General features: G+C 54.2%; 1 protein-coding gene across 1 annotated transcript; it reads right to left on the minus strand.

Moving 5' to 3' along the window:
* HS3ST6 (heparan sulfate-glucosamine 3-sulfotransferase 6) lies at nt 1-27,509 on the minus strand. The gene is made up of 2 exons (XM_066197851.1): nt 27,133-27,509; nt 1-1,163 (listed from the first exon to the last, which is right to left on the minus strand). Exons 1-2 carry the CDS (start codon nt 27,507-27,509, stop codon nt 545-547), a joined length of 996 nt encoding a protein of 331 aa, XP_066053948.1. The 3' UTR covers nt 1-544.
* Nucleotides 27,510-27,740: the final 231 nt, after the last annotated feature.

Here is a 27,740-nt window from a genome sequence, read left to right on the forward strand (position 1 = left end):
CCACACCAGAGTTGGGATTTGCTGTCCAGCTGTCCCCTGGCCACCAGGGACTGTGTCACCCCCAGGGCTTGGTTCAGCAAAGCCCCACTGCCTGCCTGCCCCAGAGGTTTCCAGAGGTTTTATTCAGGGTGGTGGATCCATGATCCCCAACGCTCCCACCCAGAACGTTCCCAGTTAACGGAGATCAGCAAGGTTTATATGGAAGAATATTTAATCTGCTCAGGGAGGGGACAGGGCTCATCTGTGGTTTTATTTCTTAAATATTTCTCTCTACTCCAGAAAAGTCCATTTCTTGCCAGAAAAAAGGTCCGATATAAATTAGAACGAAGGGAGGAGGGTGCTGGTGGGGTGGCCACGGGCATCCCTGGACCACGATGACCACAAGTGTCCCTGGATCATGATGACCACGAGCATCCCTGGACCACAGTGACCATGAGCATCCCTGGACCACAGTGACCACGGGCATCCTTGGACCACGATGACCACGGGCCTCCCTGGACAGGCAGCCCAGATGCCAGCCCAGCAGCGTGCCCTGGGAATGGGCTCAGTCCCAGCCAAAATCCTGCCCTGTCATCTGATAAAACTTCATGTTGAAGGGTCTGTAGAACTCCCGCAGGCGCTGCACCACCTGCCCGTCGATTCTGGGGTGCGGCCGCCCCTTGGATTTGCCCAGGCAGCGGGGTCTGCTCCCCCCCTCGGGCTTCTTCAGGCAGGGAAAGCCCTTGGTCTCATTAAAATAGAAATGTTTGTCCGTCACCACCCTCTGGAGCCCCAGGAAGTCCTGGACACGGCCCATCTCCCCGGCGGGGTCGCTGACCAGCCTCTCCCCGCTGACAAAGAGGAATTTGGAGAGGGGGAAGTACTGCAGCCAATTCTCCAGGTGCTTGGCGTAGATCCCGATCCTCACCGCGCTCCAGCTCGTGTCGATCAGTCCTGTGCTGAGGTTTTTGAAGGCCAGGGCCTGGAAGGTGGGGATGGAGGGGTTTTTGGAGAGGGTCTGGGTGTAGTCCGAGATGGCTCTGGTGACGGGGTTCCGCACCACCACGATCAGCTTCGTGTCCCGGGACATGTTGTGGATGCGCCGCGGCGCCTCCTTGGTAACAAAGTAGCTGGGGGTCTTCTCCATGGTGATCTGTCCCTCCAGGGTCCGTGGCATCAGGCTCCTGAGAAGAGAGGGACACGGTCGGGGCTCGGCTGCTCCCACCTGAACAAGCCCCCAAACCCGGCCAGAAACGCTCAGGGGCTTCCCCAGCCACAGCCACATCTCCCCTGTCCCTCCTGCCCCGCCTTGTCACACCCCGCCGGTCACCTCCTCATCCTCAAAACCCTTCCTGGAGCCCCCCGTGCTCCAGCCTCTCTGCCCATCTCAGCATTCCCTTTGTCCGCTTTGGGTTGAAATCCCAAAACCCTCGGGGTCTGTCCCTGGGAAGGAGCTTGCTGTCACTTGCCGCACCAGCAGCATCCACAGGGCACCTGCAGGCTGCTGTTCCCCCTCGGAATTCCTTCCCAGCCCTGGAAATCCCTCCTGCCCTTCTCCTCCCCCCAGTTTCAGCGGGTGACGAGCATCTCAACCCAAATATTTTGGGACGGGGCTGGTTTTCATGTCCTGGGGGTTTCAGCTCGCCCCGTAGCACTGCAGAGGAAAATCCCATCACGGGGGTGATGCCCGAGCACCAGCTGGGAGTGGAGATGCCCACCAAGGCTCCCTCCTCCTCTGCCTCCAGCCAGGGAGCAGTTAAAGCCAGAAAAAGACTGTTTCCTTTTCAAAAGAAAGGCGGAAAAAAACCCCCAAAAAACCAAAACCCTGAGGGCCCAGCCATTGTGCCGGCTAAAATTCACTGCTCTGATTGTTCCCTCGCGCACTTTAATGAGGCATTAATTGCCGCAGGAATTTACCCAGCCGTGTCACCCCGTGTGACAGAGCGGGTCCTCCCTGCCACCAGCACGGGCACCTGCCCCGCTGCCCTGCACATCCTCCTCTCCCACCTCCGAGAGTCACCAACCCCTGGAATGTTTGGGAAGGGACCTCAGGGATCATCCAGTGCCACCAGGGACATCTTCCACCAGCCCGGGGTTCTCCGAGCCCCGGTGTCCAATCTGGCCTGGGACATTTCCAGCCGCGGATTCTCTGGGAATTCCATCCCACTGCTGGGGGCTGTGCCTGGCAGGGTCCCCATGGGGACAGCGACAGGGACAGGAGGGAGCCACAGCTCTGCCCAGCAGCAGCTGCTCCTTATGTAATGGGAAAAGCTTGAGGTTTTCTGGGATATTTTTCCCCTGGACTCAGGAAAGAACACTTTATTAAAAGCATTTGTGAGCCACGCCGGGCCCCCACAGCTACCTCCCCCCCAAACGAGAGGCAGAAACCATTTGTGACTTTCGCCCCCCCCCCCCCTTTTATTTTAATTTTTGCACAGTGCCAGCGTTTTTAGAGCCACCTCCTGCCCCCGGTGCCCTCACCTGGCAGCAGAGCCCCTCTGGCTGGCACCACTGGGATGCCCTCCAAGGATCCATGAATCCCAGGGCAGCCACGGGTGCTTTACCCGTCCTTTCCAGCACTTTCTGTCCCCCAGATCCCAAATAACTGCACTCACCAGACTGACACCTTCCCAAACAGGGGTCAGATCCGTCCCTGAGCTGGTCCAGAGCCAAGGAAAAGCCAAGGGACTGGGATTTACTGGGAGCATAGCACAACTCCGCCCTCCTGCTGGGCCTTCCAGGCCAGCCAAGCGTCCTTGACTTTCATTCCATTCAGGAAATGCCCCAGGGTTTTCCAGGCTGCAGCTCCTCCTGGCAGCTTCCCGAGGCATCCCCGCGGTGTTTCCCTGGATGCCTCCGGGATTTCTGAACGGCTCCTTCCTCATCCTCATCCTCACCCCACCCCAACCCTCTCAGCAAACCTGGGCTGGGGGCTTGAACCAGTTCTGACCCTCGGTGGGCAATTGTTTATGACCAATAATTGTTTGTTATTACTGGGGATGGGAGGCCCTGCAGAGCCCACATTAAACCACAACCTGGCCCTGGACGCCTCCAGGGATGGAGCAGGCACAGCCCCACTGGAAAACTTCTTTTACCCCTCCCTTCTTCCTGTAAAGGGACATCGCTGAGCCCCCCAGAGCCACCACACCATGGACAGCTTAATTACAATGCAATTAACGGGAGTTTTAATCAAAGCCCAGGTCGGGCAGGGCCTCCAGTGGCTGTCATGGGGCGCAGGGAGCTTCAGTCCCCGAAGTGCCCCATCCCAGGGACATCCCGGGATCCCATTCCAGGCATTAATTGTGCAGCACCTCCTCTTCCTCAGCAGCCCGAGCGTTTCCAGCTCCTCACACGGTAATTAAACATTTCATGTTTTCATTAACGCCTTAACACTTCCCCTAAATTACCCCGGTTAATTATTGATAACACCCGGCTCCCTCCAGATCTGGCTTCGACTGGCAAAGAGCAGAGCCAGAGCTTTGTTGTGCTCCACTTTAGCCCAAACATGAGGGACTTTAATTAAATTTACAGTTTAATTCTTATTGACCTTAAGAGAGCACCGTGGGAATGCTAAGCAGTGCTTGCAGGTACAGGACACGGCACTGGGGAGCCTTGGGAGGAATTGGGATTTCCAGAGGAGGGATAAAACCCTTTTACCTCTCTATTAAACTGATAAAATTTTGGTTTTTAATTGATAAAACAACTGGCACTCAAGAGGCATCAGAGCAGGGGTTTCCTACGTGGAGATATTCAACACATGAAAATCATTCCTCGGTTAAGGTAACACACAATAAATTATGGCAGATAAAACGATGATAAAAATGCAGAAAGCTGCATTAAATCGTGATTAACAGCCACAGCAGGCAGGGAATCAAAGCAGACTTCAAAAGCCGGGCCAACAAAACTTCCCAGAGTTAATTAGTTCACGATTCCTGATGATTTTTGGAGCAGAACTCCTCCCAGCACCGAGCTCAGAGATCAGGGTATGAACCCTCAGGAGATAAATAAGTCTCCAGCCCAAAGCATCCCTGAGTTATCACCCAGGGCAGCTCCAGGGAGAAAATTAACTCTCTCCCAGCCCAAAGCAGGAGAGCAGACACAACAGTGTTGGGTGGTGCGGGGTCAGGGCTTGCAGGTTCTATGTTATCACCAAAATGAGAATAAAAGGGGGAGGAAAAACCCCTCTCCATCACTATTTTTTAAAAAACTGAGCCCTGACAAGAAAAAGGGGAGGGCAGCCGTGCTCAGCCCCATCCCGGCCTCTCCATCACCTCCTTCCCGCAGGAATCGGCGGCTTCTGTTGGATCAGGGCAGGGCACGGACTGAGCTGGGAGGGAGGAACTGGGGAGGATGAATGGGGAAGGATAAACTGGGAGGGATGGACTGGGAAGAGATTAACTGCGAGGGATGGACTGGGAAGGGATGAACTCGGGAGGATGGACTGGGAGGGATGAACTCCCCGAGCCGCCCGGGACTAAATTAGCCCACGTTCCTTTTTACCCTAATTACCGAGCTGCTCCCCCTCGCCTTCCCCAGCAGGTCCTGCCGGTGCCCCCCAGCCGGCAGAGCCCCCCCAGCGCTCCGCAGCCCCGAGCTGCCTCCATTATTTTTGATCCTTTCACCAATTCAAAAATGTGCAAATGAGGCCGCGGCTTTCCCAATCAGGCCTGGCCGGGAGCTAATTGGCTTTAAGCAGGGAGACCTGAATATGCTAATGAGGGCAGTAACAAGGCTGTGATGCGCCTGCGAGGGGAGCCGAGCCCTGGGCTCCACCACGGGCTGACTGAGACACGTCAATTAACAAGCAGGCAGATAATTTATTAATGCCCCTTTGCACCCCTCTGCCCTTTGCTCCTAATTACAGTTTGATACATGGAACAGCGAGGGGCAGCCCCACAGGCTCCTCCTGCCCCCCCAGAAGCTCCAAATTCCCCGCTCGCCCCACGGCTGGGGGGTCTCCAGCCCACACAAAGGACCCTGGAGCTCTCACACCACGGGGGACGGGGTCCCTGGGTTGGGGTTGAGGTGGATAAAGAGCCGAGGAGGAGGAAAATGTGCTCGTCTCTTAATGAGGTTTGGGGTGACCCCTCCTCACCCTTCTCCACTGTGGAGCAGCTGCAATATATGGAATGACCCCAAAAATGTCACCTGAACTCCCCAGGGACACGACCAGGAACCCCTCACAGCCAAAAAATGTCACCTGAACTCCCCAGGGACACGGCCAGGAACCCCTCACAGCCAAAAAATGTCACCTGAACTCCCCAGGGACACTGCCAGGAGCCCCTCACAGCCAAAAAATGTCACCTGAACTCCCCAGGGACACTGCCAGGAGCCCCTCACAGCCAAAAAATGTCACCTGAACTCCCCAGGGACACTGCCAGGAGCCCCTCACAGCCAAAAAATGTCACCTGAACTCCCCAGGGACACTGCCAGGAGCCCCTCACAGCCAGCACCGCTGGGCCTGTCCCTGATGGGGTCCAAAAAGAGCATCCAGGGATTCCTCCTGGAGCACCCAGGGACTCCTCCCTGATGGAGCTTGAATAACTGTGAGTGAAAACGCAGCTGAAGCCAGGGCTTGGGTGAAAACAGGTGGGAAACAGAACAGCTCCATAAACCTCCAAAAACCCCTCAGAAAATGGGGGCTGGAAGGTGCCCAGCTTGGTGGGGCACTGAATCCCCAAAAGCCCCTCAGAACATGGGGGCTGGCACATGCCATGGTCCCCAGAGCCATGAATAATTTTGGGCACTGAACTCCCAAAAAACCCTTCCGAAAATGGGGGCTGGGACATGCCCAGCCTGATGTGACCCGGTGAGAACAGGGCTGCACTCCCAGCTCTCCATCCCTCTGGAATGGATTCTCTCGGCGTTGGCAGCAATCAGGAATCTCCCGTCCCCGGCGTCCCTTTGATTCCCAGCCAGGGGCCAGCCTGTGGCAGGTGTCCTGCCTGTGACCCGGGTCAACCGAGGGCTCTGATCTCCAAATGACCCTTCCCAGCAGTGCCCGTGTGTCCCGAGCTCAAACAGCTTGCAGATGAAGGAGCAACAGACTGGAGATGATTTATTCAGGAATTAAAGGTTCAGTACCCCTTTTAAAGGCTGCTCCTCGGCACTGTCAGCCTTCATTGCACACAATTAAAGGCCTTGGCTGCCCCAGCCCCCGCTCCTGCCTTCCTGGGGAAGGAAATCAAACAAAACCAACCCCACCCCCGGCCCCGGGGGGGCTCTGCTGAAGGATTCGGGAACTTGGGGCAGGAGCAGCCCTGAGCTCCAGCCTGGGAAGATGCTCCAGCTCCGGTCTCTGCTGGGGATGGGGGATGGAGCACTTGGGTTTGGTCCCCGTTTGCTGGAGGGGTTGGAGCCCTCCTGGATGCCTGTGCAAAGGCTGTTCCTGCAGCTGGAGCTGCACTGGGGAGGATTTATCCCTCCTAGTTATCTCTTTCCTCTTTATTCCTTCTCCTGGTTGTGCCTCATGCTGGTTATTCCTTCTCCTGGTTATCCTTCCTCCTCTTTATTTCTTCTCCTGGTTACCCCTTCTGGTTATCCTTCCTCATGGTTATCCTTCTTCCTCTTTATTCCTCCTCCTGGTTATCCTCTAGCCTGGATATCCCTTCTCCTCTTTATTCCTTCATCCTGGTTATCCATCCTCCTGCTTATCCCTCCTCCTCTTTATCCTTTCTCCTGGTTGTCTCTTCCTCATTCCTCCTCCTGGTTATCCCTTCCCTTTATTCCTCCTCCTGGTTATCCCTCCTCCTCTTTATTTCTTCTCCTGGTTATCCTTTCTCCTCTCTATCCCTCCTCCTGTTTTATCCCTCTGGAGAAAACTCGGCCCCTGCAGCAGTTCAGCATGTCCCATGGCCTGCAGGCGCTGCAAACTCCACCTGAATTCCCAGCCGGGCGAGGAGATGGGGACAAACCCCGGCACGGTGGGGATGGATCCTTCCCTTCCCAGCCCTGAGAGCTGCGGTGGCTGCGGGGAGCGGCTCCCGCGGGCTCGAGCAGCAGGAATTCAATGAAAAGCTTCCTTCCCTCTTAGGAAAGAAAGGGAAGAAATCCTCTGGCAGCAGCAGCAGCCGGGATAATCCCTTTCCGAGGCAGTAAATTTCCCTGCAGCTCCCCCGGCAAGTAATCCGGAGGATTATTGCACCTTTCAGCACAGGCAGCCTTTAAACGGCCTCTCCCCTCGCCGTGGGTCTGGTGCTTTATGACCTGACCTACTGTCTGAGCAGGGGGAAACACAAATTACCCTCCTCTGAACCCGCAGCACAGACACTGGTGACAGATTTTATCCCCCTGGTAACAGGGATCCTTGGGAGCGCCAATAAATAAGGGGGAAATTGCCCTTGGAGCTGCTGGGGAGGGAAGGGGACCCCACCAACCTTGACTGTCCCAAGGTTTCGTTTAAAAAAAAATCACAATAAAAAAATCCCCGGGACCACTCTGTCTAAAGCCCTTTTTTCATTTACAAATATAAAAAAATTACGTTCATTAGTTCTCACTAGATTTTCCCCTGACAGCAACAGGCTGGTCCTGCCTGGTTCCCCACCTTGATGGAGGAGAGCAAAAAAAAGGCATAAAAAGGCCACAAAAATCCTTGAGGTTTTCAGGTTTACAACTACACCGAGAGCAGAAATAGGAATTCAAGGAGAAGGAAGGGACCCTTTCCACTATCCCAGGTTCCTCCAGCCTGGCCTTGGACACTCCCAGGGATCCAGAGGCAGCCACAACTTCTCCGGGAATCTGTGCCAGGACTTCCCCACGCTCACAGGGTGGATTTATTGGGAAGGATTTATTCCCAATATCCCACCCGTGTCCCGGTGAAGCCATTCCCCCTTGTCCTGTCACCGCCATCCCCAGGGGACACTGGCTGGGGACACTCCCAGCCCACGAGCAGCGCTCCTTTGAGCCACAAGCTCTCAGCGCTAATTAGCCCGTCGTAATTAAGCGGGGCACGGCGCAGGTGGCAGGACCCGCATCCCCCCGTGCGGCTGCCATCCCTCCTTGTCCCAATCCCGGGGGATTTATTCTGGAGATTTGATTCTGGAATAAACCTGGGGGATTTAATTCTGATTCTGGAGGATTCCATCCCGCGCATCCCGGCCCGGCCCCGCCGCAGGTGCGGGAGCAGCGGGAGGGAGGGAGGGAGGAAGGAAGGAAGGAAGGATGGAAAAAAGCATGGAAAAAGGAGGAATCCGCACATGTCTGGCAGAGGCAGCCCCTCCCGCCGCCCGCCAATTGGCAGCTGCTCCGATTTGATCAGCAGCTGCTGACGAGGCTTCAGACAAGTCCCCGGAGCCATGAATAATTTCAGGGTGTTTGTGTTTATTTGATCTCGGTATGGGGGCAGCCCCGGACCCTGGCGGAGCCGCGGGGAAGGGGCAGCCGGGCTCTCCAGATGGTCCCTCCAAGGCCACCGCGGGCAGGGCTGGCTGTCCCCTGGCTGTCCCCTGGTCCTGCTCCTCACCCTCCTCCTGCACAGCCAGCGGCACGAGGAGGGGTCTCCCCAAAAACTTTTAGGGAAAAGAATAGAAAAGATCCTCCCAGCCTCACCATTCCAACGTTTTCAAGTCGTTTATCCAGCTTTTCCTCTTTCAAAAGAACAAAAAGGGGAACTTTGGTGCTTTCTGGGCTCAGTGACACGTGCCAGGACCACCAGGTCCCGTTGGCATCACCAAAGGTTCAGATATTGGACAGGGATTAATCAGGGTTGGGTCTGATGCTAAAAAACCAAAGATGTGGGAGCTGATCCATCCCATGGAAGCTTCTGCAAAAACCATTTCCCAGTCTGGTTCTGCCCTGCTGAGCAAGCACCAAGGCCTGCTTGAAATTGATATAAATACATAAATATTGTGGACTTTTCACAAGTGTTAAGATAAATGCTCTGTGTCTAATGTTAAAACGGCTTTGCTGTACAAATACAGTTTTTATCTCTGCCATTAGCAAAAATCAAGCATAGTACTAATAGTTGATATAGTTAATATAATATTATATATAATAGTTAATATACATATATAATATAATATAGTAGTTAATAATATAATATGTTTAAACTGTCTGCTTAACTGGAATAACATCCAGTCAAAATAAAATAAAGACCCTGCTACTGACAGGCCAACTATGAACACCTGCCATCTACAGAAATTATAGACCCAAGCTCAAACTAGAAGTGATAATGAAGATTAATTAAAACCACAACAAAAAAAACCTTTCTGCATGCTCTAAAAAAGCGACCTCAAAGAGAAGCTGTGTTTAACAGTTCCTAGAATATGGAAACCAGTTTATGGAAAAGTTGAAATATGCATAAGGGTCTCTAAGTATACAACGAGCTGATAGAATAGAAAAAGTATTTAAGGAGGATCTCTATTATCGCAGGGAAAATGCCACCCTGACCCCCCTGTCCTGGCCACCAACCCCACACTCAGCTGCTGTGTCCCCCCAGAGCAGGTTCTGGCTCTCCACGGGCACATCCCACACGTGTCCCAGCTGAGGATGGCTCCAGGCTGCGGGAGCTCCTCTGTCCCCCCTCCTCCCAAACCCCAAAACTGGGTGTTTCTTTGGTGTTTGTCTCGCTGTCACACTGCTCTGGTTGGGATGGAAAGGAAAATGCCTCCAGTTTTCCACAGAAACAGCAAAGATTCCCCATCTGTGTCAAATTTGTAATCCAGCCTGAGGGAAGATGGGAAACAAATTTAGCTCTTTTTTTTTTTTTTTTTTTCCTTTACTATCAGAAAAAGCCTCATTTCCTGGTGAGGAGCTTTGCCCACAGCATGGCAGGGATGGGAGGCACCATTCCCAAACTTCTCTGTGCCATCCCAGAAGGGATGAGAAGGAAATTGGGAGAGGAGCCCCAGCATGGAAAAATGGTTCTGGTCTCCACCAACCTGCTCAGCCACCCCCAGGTGTGGGATTATCCCCTTTTCTGACCCAGACATGGGGCAACTGAGAGAGGCTTTAAAAACTTTTACTCCATTTTCAGTCTCGTGTGAAGGGTGAGACAATACAGGTGTTACAATTCAGGCCATCACAATCAGAAGCCAAACTATTTCCTAATTACAAAACATTATAAGAGTTTTTTGGCCTATTTTTTGCTGCTTTTGCCACACAATGCTGTTAATGCCTTAAAGCAAATCATCTAAAATCACCCCTTGTGGGTCCTGCTACAATGCACCTTTCATGGTTCTATTTTCATATTTATGTGTTCCATACATTCACCTTTCATAGTTCTATTTCTCTCAAGTATCTGGTGTATTTTCAAGGCCATCATTTAAAACTCGTTTCCAGTTCCATTTCTCTCTCTCAGCAATGTCTGTGCTGTCCCATGGCATTTCTAAGTCAGCATTTCTTATCTCAGAGTTTGCACACAGATGCTCAAGGGGCTGTGTGAGCCTCCTGTCAGGCTTTGGGAATTCCCTCCAAATCCATTTCCCACGTGTAGGGATCCCTGCAGCCCATCCTCACACGGGACCCCATAACTGCTGCCTGCACAGGTGAGGGAGTGAACCCCACAAATCCTGCACCACGAGGTTTGGGAATGCTGGGGATGCTGCTGGGACTCTCCGCTCCCCTCACACCAGGCTCAGCTGGTCCCCAGGAGAAGGAAATCCCACACCAGGGAGGGAGCCGGGGTGGATTTACGCACTTTGCTGCAAAAAAAAAAAAAAAAAGAGGAAAGCTGTTCCTGCAGCTGTGGAAAAAGGGGCTTGGAGATGTTGGGAGGATCAGGAATGTCCCAGGAGAGGTTGGACAGGGCTTGGAGCAGCCTGGGATGGTGGAAGGTGTCCCTGTCGTTGTCAGGGGGTGGCATTGGGTGGGTTTTAAGGTCCCTCCAACCCAATTCCAAACCAGTCTGGAATTCCAGGATGTTTCTGCAGCTTCCCTGGCCATGGGCAGCTCTGGGGGAGCCCCAGGTGATGGAGGTGGGGGTTCCATCCATCCTGTCAGCGCTCCCTCCTTCCCTCCAGCAGGAACAACGGGGAATTCTCTAACAAAACACTTTTTTCTTCACTGGAAAAACTTCAGTTTGTGGCAACTGCAGCTCTTTGAGGGAAAGAACTGGATTTTGCTTATTTTTAGCCTGGTTTCCTAAGGAAGTGTGGCTTGAGCAGTCACACTGTCTGTCTGTCTGTCCAGCTGTCTGTTTGTCGGATCCCACCAGCCCATTCCAGCCGGATCTGACGGGGGACGAGGATCAAAAATAGGAATTTTTGCACATTTCCGTGGAAAGCTGCAGCTGAGTGGTGGCCAGGACCCCGAGCACTGCCCCCGAGGCAGCTCCAGCCCAGCCCGGAGCCAGCAGCACCACCCACACCAGTCCAGTCCACACCAGTCCCACCAGTCGGCCTTTCAGGCTCTCCCCAGGGTGAGCTTTGAGGTCCCTTCCACCCCAAACCTTTCCACAATTCCACAGAATCCCAGAGCCAACCCCACCCCAGCAGGAGCAAGGCCATGACCCCACACCCCTGTGGGATTGCCCTGGCATCCCAAACAGGACCCTGGCGTGCTCCCTGTCCCTGGGATGTGACGGGGAGGCATCTTCCCAAGCCCAGGGCCCTGACAGGACCACAATTTCCCCATTTTCCCCCCTTTTTGAATGGAAGGGAGGGGAAATCCGGGGCTGTTTGGAGCTGTGGGAGCGGCAGGGGGCCAGGAGGCGTTTCTGCCGCGGCGCCACCGGGACACTGGGCAGGACACTGGGGGCTTGTTTGCTGCTGGAGCCCCGCAGGGTGGGAGGTTTGGGGCTGGCAGGAGCATTTCCCAAACCCTCCCTCGGCTGGTGACAGCCCCCAGCCCGTGGGACGTCTGCCAGTGTCCCCTTCTGTGGGTTTCTTATCTTTATTTCTTCGTGTCAGAGGCAGGATTGATGCTTGGGACACAGTTCTCATGTTTGGACTCAGATATTTATGAATTCTTATCCATAGCACAGTCTCACGGATGGAGGGATGATGGATGGATGGATGGATGGATGGATGGATGGACGGATGGATGGATGGACGGATGGATGGATGGATGGATGGATGGACAGCCCAGGAAGTGCTGCTGGTTTCAGTTTGAGGGAAAAGCAACCACAGGGATGTGCTGGGATTTGGGGCTTCTCCCATTTGGGGTGTTTTCCCAGCAGCCAGGGCTTTCTGCAGGGATCCTGGGGACAGGGACACCACAGCAGGCCTGGGACACACACACTGTGCCCGTGGGCACCGGGATCATCCTCCTCTGGATCCCCCATGGGATGCCAAGGATGTCACACAGGCAGTCAGGAGGAATTCTGCTCCAGGATTAAACCTAAATATGGGGGAATAAAAGTACTTCTGGAAAGTGACCTTGCAGCAAATTGGTTTTTCCCCGCACAGCAGCAGCAGCAGCTTTGGAGTCAAACACACAACCCCAACCCTTCTCTAGGCATTCCCAAATAGTTGGGTTTTTTTTTATTTTTTTCCTCCCAGTTATTGTGAAAATTTAGATCAGAAAACGTGTTGGGTAAAAAAAAGAAAAAAAAATTCAATTCCCCACAGCCTGCAGAGCCTCATCAAAAATCCATTTGAAGTATTACTCTCAAATCCCTCATGGCAATGGGATATTTTAAGGTCAGTTAAACTTATTATTCACTCAAGATTTGCTTTCAGGTCCCTGCATATTTCAAACAGATTTTCCCTCATCTCTAACCCAACTGTGTTACAAAAAGCCCTTTCCTCCTCCTCCCCCCTCTTTTTTTTTTTTTTTCCTGAAAAGAAGGAAAAAAAAAAGTTGTCAAAAGAAAAGATCCTAATCAGAAACAGCTTCTGAAGCCTAAAGAGCTGCTACAGTTTGTACTTGTTACCCAAAAACACTGACTGCTATCTGCAGATCCCTAAATCCCCTGACTCCCAAAGCACTGAATGGAGCCCTGCTCGGAAAAGAGGAATTAACTCGAATTTGTTTTTCTTATTTGCAATTCATTTCCTTGCAACAGGGTTTCTACACAGGTTTAATTCTTTTTTTTTTTTTTTTTTCTCCCTCTCTCCTTGTACAAGGAAAAGAAGCAACTTCCAGGGCTGCAGCCTGGGTTGGTTTTGGATTATTTGGGATTTCCAGCTTGATGGAACTGCAGGTTCTGCTCCTACCATGCCTTTCCCCTCACAGGTACTTATGGTTGTGTTGTTTTTGTTTATATTTTTTTACAGAAAGATCACCTAAAAATTAGAATTTTTAAAATTTCCCTTAAACCACAAATCTCCCTTTTTCAGCCTGGAGAAGGGAAAGCTCCAGGGAGAGCTCAGAGCCCTTCCAGGGCCTGAAGGAGAGCTGGAGACGGACCTGGGACGAGGGATGGAGGGACAGGACACAGGGAATGGCTTCACATTGGGAAAGGGGGGATTTGGGTGGGATTTTGGGAAGGAATTCCTGGCTGGGAGGGTGGGAAGGGACAGGGATGGATTTCCCAGAGAAGCTGTGGCTGCCCCGTCCCTGGAAGTGTCCAGGGAGCACCCTGAGATAGTGGAAGGTGTTGGGAGTGGAACTGGATGATCCTTAAGGTCCCTCCCAACCCAACCAGTCTGGAATTCCCTGATTTCAGCCTCCCCCGGGACCCATCTGAGCTCCTGTAATGCACACGGCGTGGGGCCTCTCCCAAATCCTCCCTTTCCCTGGGACGGAGGGGATTTGGGAGAACCATCCCTACAAACCATCCCCTGCTCCCCCAGGAGGAGAATTCCCCAAATCCCCGGAGGTCACGAGCTGCATTAAAATCTCTGCCCCAAGCCACCCCGGCAGGCGAATTGAGCCGAGGGGAGGAGATTGCGGACCGGAGGAGATTTGCAAGCGTCCTAATCTTGCTGGGGAGAGCGAAGACTTTGGGAATCGCTCCCCGCTCTCGGTGCCTGCAGCCATCTGGCCTGCATTTCTCCACTCCCTCCGTCGGGCATATGCTGCTTTTATCCCCGCTCCTGCTCCAGCTCTACTTGTGCACCCTCCAAATCCCTGCTCATTCCCAGCCTGGCTCCCAGCGAGCCAACCTGGCCCTCGGAGCTGCTCCCACCCGCTGATTTCTGCCTAAAAAAAAATCCCTGTTTGCACCAAACAAGGCGGGGTGAGATGTAATTCCAAGCTGGGAGGATCCTGGAGGATCCTGCCAGGAAGGGCTGGGAGGGGAGAGCTCCTGCAGCAGGAGCAGAGCCCCCAAAATGAGCTTTTCCCTCAGATCCCACAGTGCTCCCCAGCCTGGAACCACACAGCTCTGCTGGGCACTGGTACGTGGGATAACATCTGCAATAATGCATGGGATAATATGGGATAAGACATGGGATAATGCACAGGATAACACATGGGATAACATAGGATAACACATGGATAATGTGGGATAAAACATGGGATAACACATGGGATAATGCACAGGATAATATGGGATAACACGTGGGATAATGGGATAAAACATGGGATAATGCATGGGATGTCATGCGATAACACACGGGATAAGTCATGGGATAACACACGGGATAAAACATGGGATAACATGGAACAGCACACGAGATAATGCATGAAATAATGTGGGATAACACATGGAATAACCTGGGATAACACATGGGATAACTTGGGATAACACATGGGATAAAATATGGGATAACACATAGGATAATATGGGATAAAACACAGGATAACATGGGGTCAAACATAGGATAACACACGGGATAACACAGGATAAAACGCGGGATAATGTGGGATAGCACACGGGATAGCACATGGGATAAGACATCCAGGCTATCCCAGTCAAGGTGTGGGCTCTCACACCACCTTCTCCCATCAGCCCACTCTTCCCACCTTTCTCTCCCAGCCAGGAATTCCTCCCTCTAACAAGCAGAACATCCAAAGTGGGCCCAGAACTACAAATAGCAGGAGGGAACAGGAGAAAGAGGAATGATGCTCCAGCAACAAAGGCTCCCAGATTTGGGAACTTCTGCAGACCTCCAGGGGCAAGAGGAGGAGATGCAGCAGTCCGGGAGGGCAGGCAGAGCTGTCACTCCGTGCTGGGCAGGGGAACACACCCAAAGTCCTGAAGATCTTTCAGAGCTGCGCTTTGGAATCAGGCTGAGCTTCCCCCAAGCGGGAAGACTCCAGCCCTGGCTCTCTCCCTCCCCACTGGAGACGGTTTCCTTTCCCCGGGCTGGACCCCACTGCCCCCCAGCACAGCCCATCCTCACCTCCACCCTGAGCCTCTCCCATCCCACAGCAGGGCAAGGAGGGAATCCCATTTAATGAAATGGTCCAGGGCCTGCAGCATCAGGCCGAGCACTACCAGATGTGCGGGGCTCTCCCTCAGAGCCAAACCCGGGCTTCAAAACCTCCTCGGATATTTAATCTCTCCCTATCTGGGGTGTGAGGGGTCAGGGACGGGCTTTCCATGCAGATGCTACAAATCTTCCCCTGCTTTCCCCCCCAGTCACCTTTTAACGGCGCCGTAAATCACCAGGCACTTCTCAGGTGACCCCGTAATTGCCCATTTGTGTCTCTGGGAGCCTTCTCCCTCCTCCCTGCAGCACCGGAGACCTGCTGGGAGCAAACCCTGGCCCTTCCTCCCTCCAGCCAAGCCATCTCTTGGCATCTGTGCCTCAGCTGCGGCGGGGCAGCGCGAGGAGAGGGCGAGGAGCTGATACAGGGAGATGAAAAAAAGGCTTGGGATGGGTCTGTTCCTAATGTGAGCCTTTGATTGCTGCACAAATGAAAGATGGAAACTCACTGGAGGCAAAGGAATTCATTAAGGGGAGAAGAAAGGAGCATCAGCCTGCTGGAGGCCTGCCATCAGTTCCCAGCCGGGTTTTGAAGTGGCAACAGTTTTTCCTCGTGATTTTGGAGCTGTTCCCCTCTGTCCTGCACGGGGAGCTGACAGCGCCTCTGGGGGCTCGTTCTGATCTGGGTGAGGTGACCCAGCTGACACAGGACAGACCTGCCCGGCTTTGGGGACACCCAGCACCTTCCACCTCCTGCTGCTCCCCACTACCTTCATCTGATCCACTGAGATCCTCAGACACAGGGAGACACCACCCTTCACCAGGCTGCCAGCATGGTCTGGGGGTTTTATGGCCTGGGAGAGAGTTTGGGAGATGGTTTGGGGGGGTGTTTATGGCCTGGGAGATGGTTTGGGAGTTTTTATAGCCAGGGAGATGGTTTGGGAGATGGTTTTGGGGGGGGATTTATGGCCTGGGAGATGGTTTGGGAGATGGTTTTGGGGTTTTTGTGGCCTGGCAGATGTTCTGGGAGATGTTCACATCTCTGCTGCTGAGGTTCTGCTGCAGGTGAGAAGAACAGGGGCCACCTCCAGCCCACTTCCAGTCCAACTGGGGTTGTGTTCCAACACGGCTGTGCATGTTCACATGGGCCATGGTTCTCCTGGTTCCTGGGACAGTTTTTTTGTCCGCAGAACACGCTGGCTTCAACAAGAACTGGAACTCTCCCTGTGCCAAGGCTCCATGACTCAAAACTCATCGAACCGCTGGGGATTCCTCATAAAATCGGGAGTTCCCACCCCGTCCTCCACCCAGATCGTGCTTTAATTTCTGTTCAGCTGCATGCAGAGAGTGAGATCTGTCCCTGAGATCTGTCCCAGCTGAGCTCAGGGGGCCTCACAGCCAGAATTCTCTCCAAGTGGGAGAGAAATCACCCCTCACCCCTGCTCTGCGTCCACCAGCAGAAGTGGGGCTGGTGTCGGGGTCAGAGCTGGGCACGTCATGCACACACAGCTGAGTGTGGAAACCATCAGCCCCAGGCGTCAGGAAACCAGAAACCCCCCAACCAGCAGGTGTGTGTTGACACTTCCAGCCACTTGTTTGCTTGTGAGGCTCACACACGAGGCTCACACAGCTGGACACAGCTGGAGTTAGGTGCTCCTTAAACCTGCAAGCCTTTTTATTCAAAGGCATTTCGCCCAGAAAAAAAAAAAATTAGGAAAGGGCTTGAGCCACCAGAGTGATTAATGCTGAAAGGAATCTCCCTTTTACAGTCCCTGCTGAGTAATTCAAGTTTTATGAGCCTTTAACGTGGCCGAGGCCTGGGTGTGATCCCTGCTCAGCCCCGGGGATTGCAGGACAACCTCACAGGCTCCCTGATCCTCCTCAAAGCAGAGAAATATGAATTTTTAATCCTCACGCCAAGATCAGAAGTGAACGAGGCTGTCCCTTGTTATCTGTCTTGTGACGAGCGGGGGATCAGAGGGGGCCGAGTGACACCGGCCCCACACGGCCCCTCTGATGGCACAGCGGGTAATTAACCAGCATGTCACGCTCAGGCTAACAAGGGTGACCCGCTGGGGGACCCCCCTGGGATCTGAGCACACCTCTGCTCCCTTCTGGGCTGCACTGATCCCAAGGGATGAGTTAATGGGTCCGTCCCAGTTTGGGATATTTTGGGATATTTTGGGATATTCTGTGAGCTCCGAGCTCATCACAGGCAATGTCCCCAATGCCACCACCCCCCAGGGGCTGGGGGAGGTTGGGGTGATGGGCCCTGGTGGTTCCCTAAGCCAGCCCAGGGGTCTGGGGGGGCTGGGAGGGTGTGAGGGATGTGATACAAACACCCTGAGAGAGACACGGGCACAGCCCTGGGGGACACCAGTGACCTGGAGCCACCTGCCAGGGGTGACACCAGCACAGAGCTGCCACAGAACCAGAACCCACCCTGCTTCCATCCATCCAAAACCAGCTCTGAGCTCCCCATCCTCCCTGCAAACCTCCTGCTTCCCACCAGCTCCAAACCAACACCAGAGGTAGACAGGATCCCAAAAAAAAACCCCAAAAAACAAAAAAACCCACAAACAAACAAACAAACAAACAAAAACCTGGAAAGCCGGGTGAGGATGGTTTAACCTGAGCGCAGCAGGGTAAATCCCAGCCCTGCACAGCCCCTCCATGGATGGGGACGCTCCCAACCCCTCGGTTCTCATCCTGAAGTTACTCCAGGGACCGGGATCGGCCCTCGGGGACGCCTGTGTCCCTTGTCCCGCTGGCAGCAGCCCAGCCCTGCCTTTGTGCGGGAGCGGCTCCGGCGGATGCAGGTTTGTCACGCTCGGGGCTCTGTCACCGCGGGGGGACGTCCCGCCCGGCGCTCCCCCGCCAAAACCCGCCTTTTCATCCACACAAACGACGCCTTCCCCTCAACAACAACAAGAAAAACACCACCAAATTCTCGGCTGAAAGTCCTTGGCAGCCGCCCCTCGAAATTTTTTCTCAGGCTTGTGTGGTTTCGGGGGGATGACTTTGGGAAGCGCCGGAGGAAGAGGCCGATGGCTCTGGGGGGAAGAATAAACCCCCCCCGTCCCTCTGGCTGCGTGTCCCGCCGGGCTGGAGCTGGGGCTGGGAAAAGCAGCCCTGGAGAGGCTCGGGGACCGCGGGGACATCAGTGTCCCCTCCCCTCCCCGGCTGCAGGTATCGACGGTGGCAGCGAGGAGCGATGGAGGTGACAGCGCCTGATCAATGGCACTGATCGAGCCTCTCATCGCCGCCGGTAATTGGAGGATTTCTTTGGTTTCTACTTAATCGACGTTTCCTCGCCGGCACAGGCGGGGTGGGGACTGCGGGAAAGAAAAAGGAAATATTCGGGCACAAGCAGCACCTACAGAAGCCTCCAGAGAGGGGAAAATGGAATCAAATGAAATAATCTGATGTTGTAGTGGAGACGGCAGAGGCGTTCTGGGATCCTGCTCTGACGGGGGTTTGATTTTCACCCACAGAAGGAATTATGGAATTGTGGAATCATGGATGGGAAAGCCCTCGAAGATCATCCAGCCCAAAAATCCACGTCCCCAAGTGCCACATCCACACTGCTCTGAAATCCCTCCACGGATGGGGACTCCAAACCTCCCTGGGCGGCTGTGCCAGGGCTGGGCAGCATTTCCAGGAAGGAATTTTCCCTAAAATCCCACCTAAAGCTCCCCTGGCCCAGCCTGAGGCCGTTCCCTCTCCTCCTGTCCCTGTTCCCTGGGAGCAGAGCCCGACCCCTCCGGCTATCCCCTCCTGCAGAGCCAGAAATTCCTCCTGCTCCCCATTTTCTCCAGGCTGAGCCCCTTCCCCAGCTCCCTCAGGAATTCTCCGGCTCCTTCCCAGCTCCATTACCTTCCCTGGACACACTCCAGCCCTTCAGTGCCCTTCCTGCCGTGCAGAGCCCAAAACTGACCCAGAGCTGAGGCCAAAACTGACCCAGAGCTGAGCCAAATCCCCCTGCAGGGTCCTGCCCTGGCCCGGGGGGTGTCTGGGGGGCACAGGGGGTCGGGAGCGGCTCCCCCAGCCCCGGGGTTTGGGATGCAGCGGCTCTGGAGCAGCAGCTGGGAAGTTGCACAAGGCAGGAGGCGCCGGGATGTGGCCTCGGGGGACGGGATCTGTCACTTTCCTTGGCCCTTCCCATCAATCACCGCCGCCTCCTTGCGTTTATTTATTTTTTATTTGCATAACGCGGGCCGGGGCGGAATTCCCGGCGGAATCAGCCTCTGATGGGTGGGGACGGAGACGCCAATTCTTCATTCCAGCTACAGAAAAACCCTCCAGGGCTGCACCCAGGGCCAGGTGTGCCCACGGCCACGGCCACACACACAGGGCTCGGCTCAGGGGCTAAGTGATAAATCAATAGCAAAGTGGTCAATCGGCCTTTCCCTGCCCAAGGACGTGAACAAGGTCACCATCCTTGTTCTCTCCACACTAATGAGTGGAGATTCCTAATAAGACCTGGGTGACAAGTGACTGTACTAATGTAATTCTCTCCTGCTCCTGATCAATTTTGCGTGTTAAGATGCAGAGCGGCCCCGGGGGCTCGGGAGGCTCCTGCCAGCCCCTCGCTGTGGAGCTGCTGCCTGGGAGAGGGGACTTTATTCCCCTCGTGTCCCCGCCTGCCACGAGATTTCCTTGATGGGACACGCCAAAACCACTCCCAGCAGCTCATCCCGCTCCCAAAGTGCTGTTGGTTTATCCCAGGCTGCCTAAAACATTCCGTGCTGGTGTTTTAACAGCCCAAATAGTGAATTTCTCCGAATTTCAGCCATGTCCCACCCACACTTCAGCCTGGGATGAGCACTCCAGGTGCTCCAGGTCAGGGCAGTCCCTGCCACCAGCAGCACACGTGGTGGAACAGGGATTCTTCTTTTGGCCCGTGGCTCTGGACCATCTCATCCCTGCAAAACCTGGCCCACCCCTGCTCTCTGCCAGCCCTGGAATCCCAGGGAGCTGGACACTGACCCCAAGAGCCCTGGGGGGACCTGCAGGGCTGCCCCCTCACCGTCCCAGTGCCCTCCCTGCCACATGCACATTTGCATCTCAAACGAGCCTTCAGCTCCGCAGTGACTCACTTCGGGATGCATGAATGATTTGGGAGATTTCTGTGATCTCTGAGCTGCCTCTGAGCAGAGGGAGAAGGAGGGGAAATCCAAGGAGCTGCTATGAGTTTTCCACCCAGGACCAGCACCACGAAAGGTGAGTGTGGAATACCTGAGCTGAGACATCAACCCTGCCACGGGGAAAGCTCAGGGCTGCAACCACCACGGGTTTGTCATGGTGGGATTGACAAATTTTGGGGTTGGGGCTGTTCTTTACATGGGGTCAGTTTGGGCAGGAGCTGGCACAGATTCCCAGAGGAGCTGTGGCTGCCCCTGGATCCCTGGAATTGTCCAAAGCCAGGCTGGATGGAGCTTGGAGCAACCTGGGTTAGTGGAATGTGTCCCTGCCCATGGCAGGGGTGGGATGAATTGATCTTTGAGGTCCCTTCCAACACAAACCATTCCATGATTCCATTAATTCCCACAGCAAAAGAAAGACTCATCTTCTCATCTTTAACCACCAGCCCTGGCTGCCTCCACCCCCCAGACCAGGCTTCCAACCAAGTCCCACAGAGGCCTCCCAGAACATCCATGTTTAATATTTTAATATATTGGCCATCCCAAGAGGCAGGATGTGGGGAGGGAGCTGCCAGGCTCAGGTGCCACCCTGTTCTCAGAGCCCTGTCCTGCAGATATGGAGCATCCATCCATCCATGGATCCATGGATCCATGGATCCATCCATCCATCCATCCATCCATCCATCATCCATCCATCCATCCATGGATCTCTCCATCCCTCATCCATCCATCCTTTCATCTATCCCTCCATCCATCCCTCCATCCATTCTTCTGTCTATGGATCTGTCTATCCATCCCTCATCCATCCATCCATGGATCCATCTATCCATCCATCCATCCATCCATCCATCCATCCATCCATCCATCCATCCCTAATCCACGCATCCATCATCCATCCATCAATCCATGGCTCCATCCATCCATGAATCCATCCATCCATGGATCCATCCCTCTCTCATCCCTCCATCCATCCCTCATCCCTCTGACACCGCCGGCTCCCTAAGCAGGAGGATTTCCACAGCCCTTTGAAAAGCCATTTAGAGCTAAGTCTCGGTATTAAACCTGGCCTTTCCCTGGGCAGGTTTTCAATCTTTGCCCGAGCCTGTTGCAGCAGAAAGTTTTTGAAAAGGTCAGGGGGAAGCTTTTAAGCATCTTTGCCAATTAAGTGCTGTAACCCCCTCCCCGCCAGAGCCTCCATCCCAGGGGAAGGTAATTACTGTTTTATAAATAAGCTTTGAACTCTGTTAAGTAATTGTCTCTCCTTGCATGAAAGCACCCTGTAAATCCACCGGCCTTTTCCACCTACTGTCACTACCTAAAAATAATCGAGGGGGGAAAAAAATCCACATGATGCCTTTGAGGAGAAACTCCCAAACTTTCCTTTACGCCACAGTGATTTTTTTCTCCAAGCTTTCAATAATTCCACTAACAGAATTTCCCGGCCCCTGGTGAAATTTTTGGCAATATTTGACATATTTCCAAAACTCCTCCGGAGTTACATGGATATAAAATAAAATAAAACAAAATAAAATAAAACCGCCATGTTTCAATATTTCAATTTCTGCCCCCTGAGGTTAAAACGGAGAGCACAAGAGAAAGGACAGAAATGAAGGAGCCTTTTTCCAAAGGTATTAAATCCCAATTTTTTTTTTTTTAACCAGCCCTGTGATTTCTGGGTGTATTTAAGCATTTTGGGACAGAAATCCTGGCAGATCTGAAACCCTTTAGGAACTCAGGTTACTCCTGCATACCCCCTGCCCAGCCCGGTGTAATTCCCCCGTTTATTTCACAGAGCCAGGGACAGGGAAAGCATTCCTGAGCCGGGAAGAGCACGGCTCCCTCCACCCTGCGAGTCGCGGCTTTTATCCCCAAAATCCCGGCCAACATTAACACGCAGCTCCAATCACTCGAGCCTGACACTACCTGAGCAACAGCACGAGGAAAAAAACCGAGTTCATTTTGCCTGGAGGCTGAGCCAGGCTCAAAATTCAGGCTCCCAAACCTGCTTGGGTCAGCAAGAAGCACTTGATGGGATCAGGAAAAAAAGAACCTCGGCCTGGGGAAAAAACCTGGAAATAGGGGAATAACAGCGTGAAAATGGGGGGACGGGAGGGTGGAGCTGTGCTCCTCACCCCATCACCGAGCCCCCAAAACAGGACAGGCACAGCTCCTCTCCCTCCCCACGCGCAGCAATCCCCGCTTAGGAGCCCTTTAAATGGTTTCAAATGTTAATTCCTCATCGTGGCAGTAAAAGCTATTTTTAATCCCACGTGAAAGCAGTTTGCAGAAACCCAAACTTTGCACGTATTGTGGATTGCTTCCCAAGCCCGGGCGGCGCTGGGTGTGTGTTAGGGAGCAGAAAAAACAGGGGCACATCATCAGGGAGACGCATCCGGCTGCCACGGGGGCACCCAGAGCTTAAGCCTGGTCCTAAGAGTAGGGCTGGGACTAAAACAGTAGATAAAACCCGATCCGAAACACTCCGCCTTGAGTAAAAGCTTTCATGTATCTTATTCTTAGTTAAAATCAGCTTTTTCTCAGGTTTCTCTTTGTACTCGAGGTTTCATTTCCCAAACACGGGGGTGAGGATCCGGGAAGCTGAGACAGAGAGGTCTCACTTGTGAATGGAAGTGGAAAAAAAAAGAGAGAAAAGATTGCAATGTAATAAAGGCGAGAAAGCTGCGGGGAGAAAACAAGGGCCGCTCTGAGGCGGCAGCGCTGAAATCGAGCCCGTCAGGAGGAGAGATTAGCGGTGCCGATGAATAAAGATAATATGCCGGAGCAGGTCCGTGCATGGCCATCCGACTGGGGCCGGGTTCCTTTTGTCCCTTCCCACCTTCGCGCTTCCCGAAGGCGCCCGTGAGAAGCCGGCCCTGGCAGGGGACACAAGCGCGGTGCCAAAACGCAGCCCTGGTGACTCCGGAGGAGCCCGTTTCATTCAGCAGCTCTGCCTATAGAGCGTCTTGATGTGTCTGTACAATCACACACACACACAAAAAAAACCCAAAAACCCCTCGAGGCACCTACTTAGCTCCACTTTTCAGCTGCCAATAACACTCCCGGCAAAAAAAGTCAAAAGAGCAGCGCGGCGGCCGCGTCCTTCCCCTGTCGCTCAAAGGCGTCGGGGTTGCGAGGTTCCGAGATAACAAAGTCTGGCTCAAGAAATCCTGGATGCCTTTCAAGAGCCTGATTAGCTGCCGTGAATGGGCTTGGGGAAGGGGAGGGGGCAAACCCCACACGCCGGGCTCTCTCCGCTCCCCCCTTCCACCTTCCCGGAGGTGTTCCCGGAGCTGGGACACCCCAGCAGGGGCACGGAGGGATGGGGAACCCCACGGAGGGTCCCTCCCCACTCATGGCAGCTTTCATGTCGGGTGGGGCTGGGGAAATGAGGATGAAAAGTTAAATTTGGCCTCGGAGAGTGCGGGAGCTCTGGGCTGGCTCTGCGGGGCCAGAGGATGCTGAGTGGGGATTCCAGCTCCTCTGGCTGCAGCCTGGCCGCTCACTAGACATCCCATAGTACTTTTTATCATCTGTGGTCCAAAGGGTATGAAAATAGGGAAATCTTTACAATTCCCACAAATCCAGTGTGTGCAGCTTCCAGGGCTCAGCCCCAAGGGATGTGCCGGGGTGGAGGGAGCCTTGGCCCAGCACCGTCCGTGCCTAAATCTTCCTCTGGCTCTTGGAAAAAGCGGGAAGAGGGGATGGAAAAGAGGGACAGGAATCCCAGATCACGCAAGGAAACACGAGACAGAGGAAAAGCCGATCCACACTGAGACACAAAGGTTTGGCAGATGGGGACGAGGAGACTCCTTTGGATGAGCTCAGAGCTTTCCACACGAATTCCCTCAAAGCTGAATTCCCTTGAAGTCCCTTTTGTGCAGCCCAGGCCCCTCTCCCAGCAGTGCCAGGCTCCCCAAAGCTGCTGTTCCCCCATTCCCCACAGCCCCAGAACCCCCCCAGGCTGTGCCAACCTCTGCATGGGAACCAGAGCAGCTCTGACATCCCAAAAGAGAACAATCCCATGCAAAGATTCTGCTACGGACCCAAAACGTCCCCAGAGGAGCAGGGCAGTGACACTGGAGAGCTCCAGCCCCACCACAAAAGGTGTGGACACGTCCCAAAAGTCACCTGGGAGCCCAAACCTGCTCCCCTAACGCCGAGGGGGTGCCAGCCCTTAAACCCCTGCACCCCACAAATGTTGTTTTCCTCCATCTCCACAGGCAAAGGCAGGAACTGGCCTCACACCATCACAGATGCTCCAAGTTTTGAGATGGATTTCTGAATATCACCCCAAACGGCTCGGATTCAGGTCAGTTTTTAACATTTTAACACCTACATTCCCCCAAAACAGACCCTCAGGCTCCCAAAGGGGTCCCTCTCCACACCCCAAACTGGCAGCAGTCACGCCAGCATCGCCTCATCTTTTTATTTATGTTTCCTTCAAGCAGCACCGAGTGCCAAAAAAATTGAAATCGTGTTTTGCTTGAGGAGAAAACATCCCACCGTGCTCGGATTAGCCATTAAATCATTTACGCTGCAGCCTCCAAAAGGTGTTTAATCTTCTTAGAATTAGCTAAAGCTGCAGTAACTCAAGGAATTCTGTAGGAGATGCTTTTGCTGAACATTCTCTTTTCACTGCTACTCCAAAAAAAAAGGAGGGGGGCTTTGGGCCATTTCATATTTAAATGAAATAAAACAATCCAGTAAGAATAAATTATTTCAGTCAGTTACTTATAACAAACTACTGATCGCCCACGAGGAGATGCCAGAGCAGGGAAATCACTACAGGACGGAGCTACTAAGAAAGAACAAAATAATTCCAGAGTGATATTTCCAAGGGAATTTTTTTTTCCACATTTGCTCAAGACAAGCAACAACCTACAGGTGCCTTCGGGCCAAATATCTTGGCGTGAGAAGCTCGTGGTGTAATTTCGGTTTCCTAGCAAGTTCAAATATTTTAAAAATGTTTACACCACTTCGGAGATATCCATAGGAAAAAAAGCCGATTTTCTGTCCAGCTTCTCTTTCCTTGCACTCCAGCACTTCCCAGCTTTAAGCATTTAGCTCTGTCTGGCTTTCCCGGGGATAAAAATCCCTCGGCACTGCGAGGTCTTGCGAGAAGACAAAACAAGAGGCAAAGAGGAGAGGAAGCGAAGGGAAATATGTGTGTGTGTGTGTGTGATTAAAACCACACTTTTATCCAGAGTTAAAGCAAAACATCTCCTGGTTTTCGCCTCGCCCCAAAGGATGCGAATTCTCCCAAAAAAACCCTTCCCCGCTCCGTTTCTCCGAATTTACCACAACCACATGCGGGATCGTCTCGAAACTGGTGTCAGGCCAGGCTCCCTGCAAAGCACTTCCAGCACTAAAATCTCACAGCGGAACCATCCAAACTGAGATTTATTCCTCCTGCTCCTCTCCGCGGTCCGTCCTGCCCGCGCCTCGCTGGGCTCCGCCGAGCGATATGAAAGCCCTCGATCTTCCCCGCTTTAATTACGTGCTCGCAGTCATTAAAGTCCCATTCCGCCAAGGCAGAGACATCTCGCTGGAGTCCTCCCCCCCCCCCCAAAAAAAAAAAAAGATTAGTGATCATCATTATCGTTCCTCGAGCAGCGCGGATCCGAACGGAGCTGAGGAATGAGCTCGTAAATCACGGGGATATTAATGCAGCCATAAAAAATAAGCGCCGCTACTTACTGGGTTTTGAAGGTGTGTTAAGTCGTAACTTTACAGCCCAGATGTGGGCTCAGCGAGCTGAAACTCCGCGGGTAAAATTACGGCTAAAATTACTTTTTTTCCATTAAACCCGCTGATTTTTTTCACAGGTTGTTACTTCGGCGGGGATTGGGAAGCTGCGACCTCCCCCCCAAAAAACCTCGAGAGCGCGCAAAGAAATCCGGTATTCCCGCGGGGCTCGGGGAGAAGGGGATGGGGAGGCAGGAAGGACAGGGCGAGCTGCTCCTTTTATTATTTTCAGATGTTTTCCCCCAGAACACCGCGGCGCTTTCGTACATCAACACGTTTGGATCGCCTTCAGAATAACGGGGCAGATTCCACCCCCGGCTTCAAGGGACTTCTCGCTGCCGACTCCGCTTGGCCCAGCCGCTCTGGGGCTGGCCGGGAGACGCGAGTTTAATACGCTCCACATGCACAGTAGCTGCTCTTCCGAACGCTTTATCGCCTGAAGAGTTCAATCCCATCGAAACCCTTCAAAAAAAACCACCCAAACTCCCTCGGATCGCTCCAGCCACGAAGCCACCGAGGATCCCACGGATTCACCCCTGGCCCTCTCCCCGATCCCTGCACAGACACGATCAAGCCCGAGATCCTCACTCATTTCTCTTTTTTTTTTCTAAACCACACGGAAAAAAACCCCCAGTAATTCCTAAAGGACCCCGGCGGGGAAACGGGGGCACGGCTGGGGGATAAAGCGCTAAAGGTTAAAATCGCAAAGCCCTGAGAGTTAAACGAGAGCGTTTTTGCTGCCGGGTGGGATGAGGGATGGGAGGCGCGTGGACAGGGAGGAAAACAGGGACAAGGGGACACGGGGACACGGGAACACGGAGGCCGCTTTTCACACCCGCAGCGCTCCCGATTTCAGCAGCAGCCCCGCAGCAGCCGCCGCCAGCCCCTTCCCCAGCCCGGGCGAGGGTCGCAGCTGCCGCCCCCCGCTCCCCTTCCCTCGCACCCCCTTTTCTCTCCGGGGACCCGGCGCGCCCGCCTGTTGCAGAACCGCCTCATCCCGGCCCAATTAACGCACTCTGCGCTAATCACCGACCCCTTCACCCCATCCTCGCCCCCCTCCCACCCCTTACCTGTACCAGCGCAGCCCCTTCTCGTAGCACCTGTCGAAGAAGTGGGGTTCGGCACCCACCGCCCGCACCCCGGGGTGCGCCCGCAGGAACTCCAGCAGCGCCCGCGTCCCGCCCTTCTTCACGCCCACGATGATGGCCTGGGGGAAGCGGCGGCTGCCTCCCCCCGAGGAGCCCCCCGAGGAGCCCCCCGAGCCCCCCGGCGCTTCCCCCGGCCCCGCGGGCAGCGCTGCGGGCGGCGGCAGCAGCAGCGCGGGCGGCAGCGGCTCGCAGGGCCCGGGCAGGCAGGAGAAGAAGTAGGTGAAGAAGAGGATCATGGTGAGGAGCAGCGAGGCGCGGCGGCCCCCGGCGGGTCCCAGCAGCCGCCCGCTACATCCCATCGGGGGCCGCGCATCCCGCACCCGCCGCCGCGCCCCCCGCGCCCCCCTCCGAGCTCTCGGTCCGGCCCCGGGGCTCCCCCCGGCCCGGCCCGGCCGCCCCCACGCCCACCCGCGGGGCGGGGGAGGGCGAGGACACGCGAGTGGGGCGGTGACGCCCCGAGGAGAGGGAGGGGAGGGATGGGGAGGGAGGGGATTGGGAGCGGGGAGGGGACGCGGCACACGCGGGAGGCA

The sequence above is a fragment of the Chamaea fasciata genome, unplaced genomic scaffold, assembly GCF_029207755.1.
Source record: "Chamaea fasciata isolate MVZ Bird 193981 ecotype frontalis unplaced genomic scaffold, bChaFas1.0.hap1 SCAF_16, whole genome shotgun sequence".
Taxonomy (NCBI): Eukaryota; Metazoa; Chordata; class Aves; order Passeriformes; family Sylviidae; genus Chamaea; species Chamaea fasciata.

Bases quoted from the DNA above. Each gene is read 5' to 3' on its own strand.
- HS3ST6 (XM_066197851.1), bottom strand. From the start codon at position 27,509: ATGGGATGTAGCGGGCGGCTGCTGGGACCCGCCGGGGGCCGCCGCGCC. The intron at 1,164-27,132 runs GTAAGGGGTGGG...CTCTCTTCTCAG, and splicing joins AAGGGGCTGCGCTGGTACAG to GAGCCTGATGCCACGGACCC.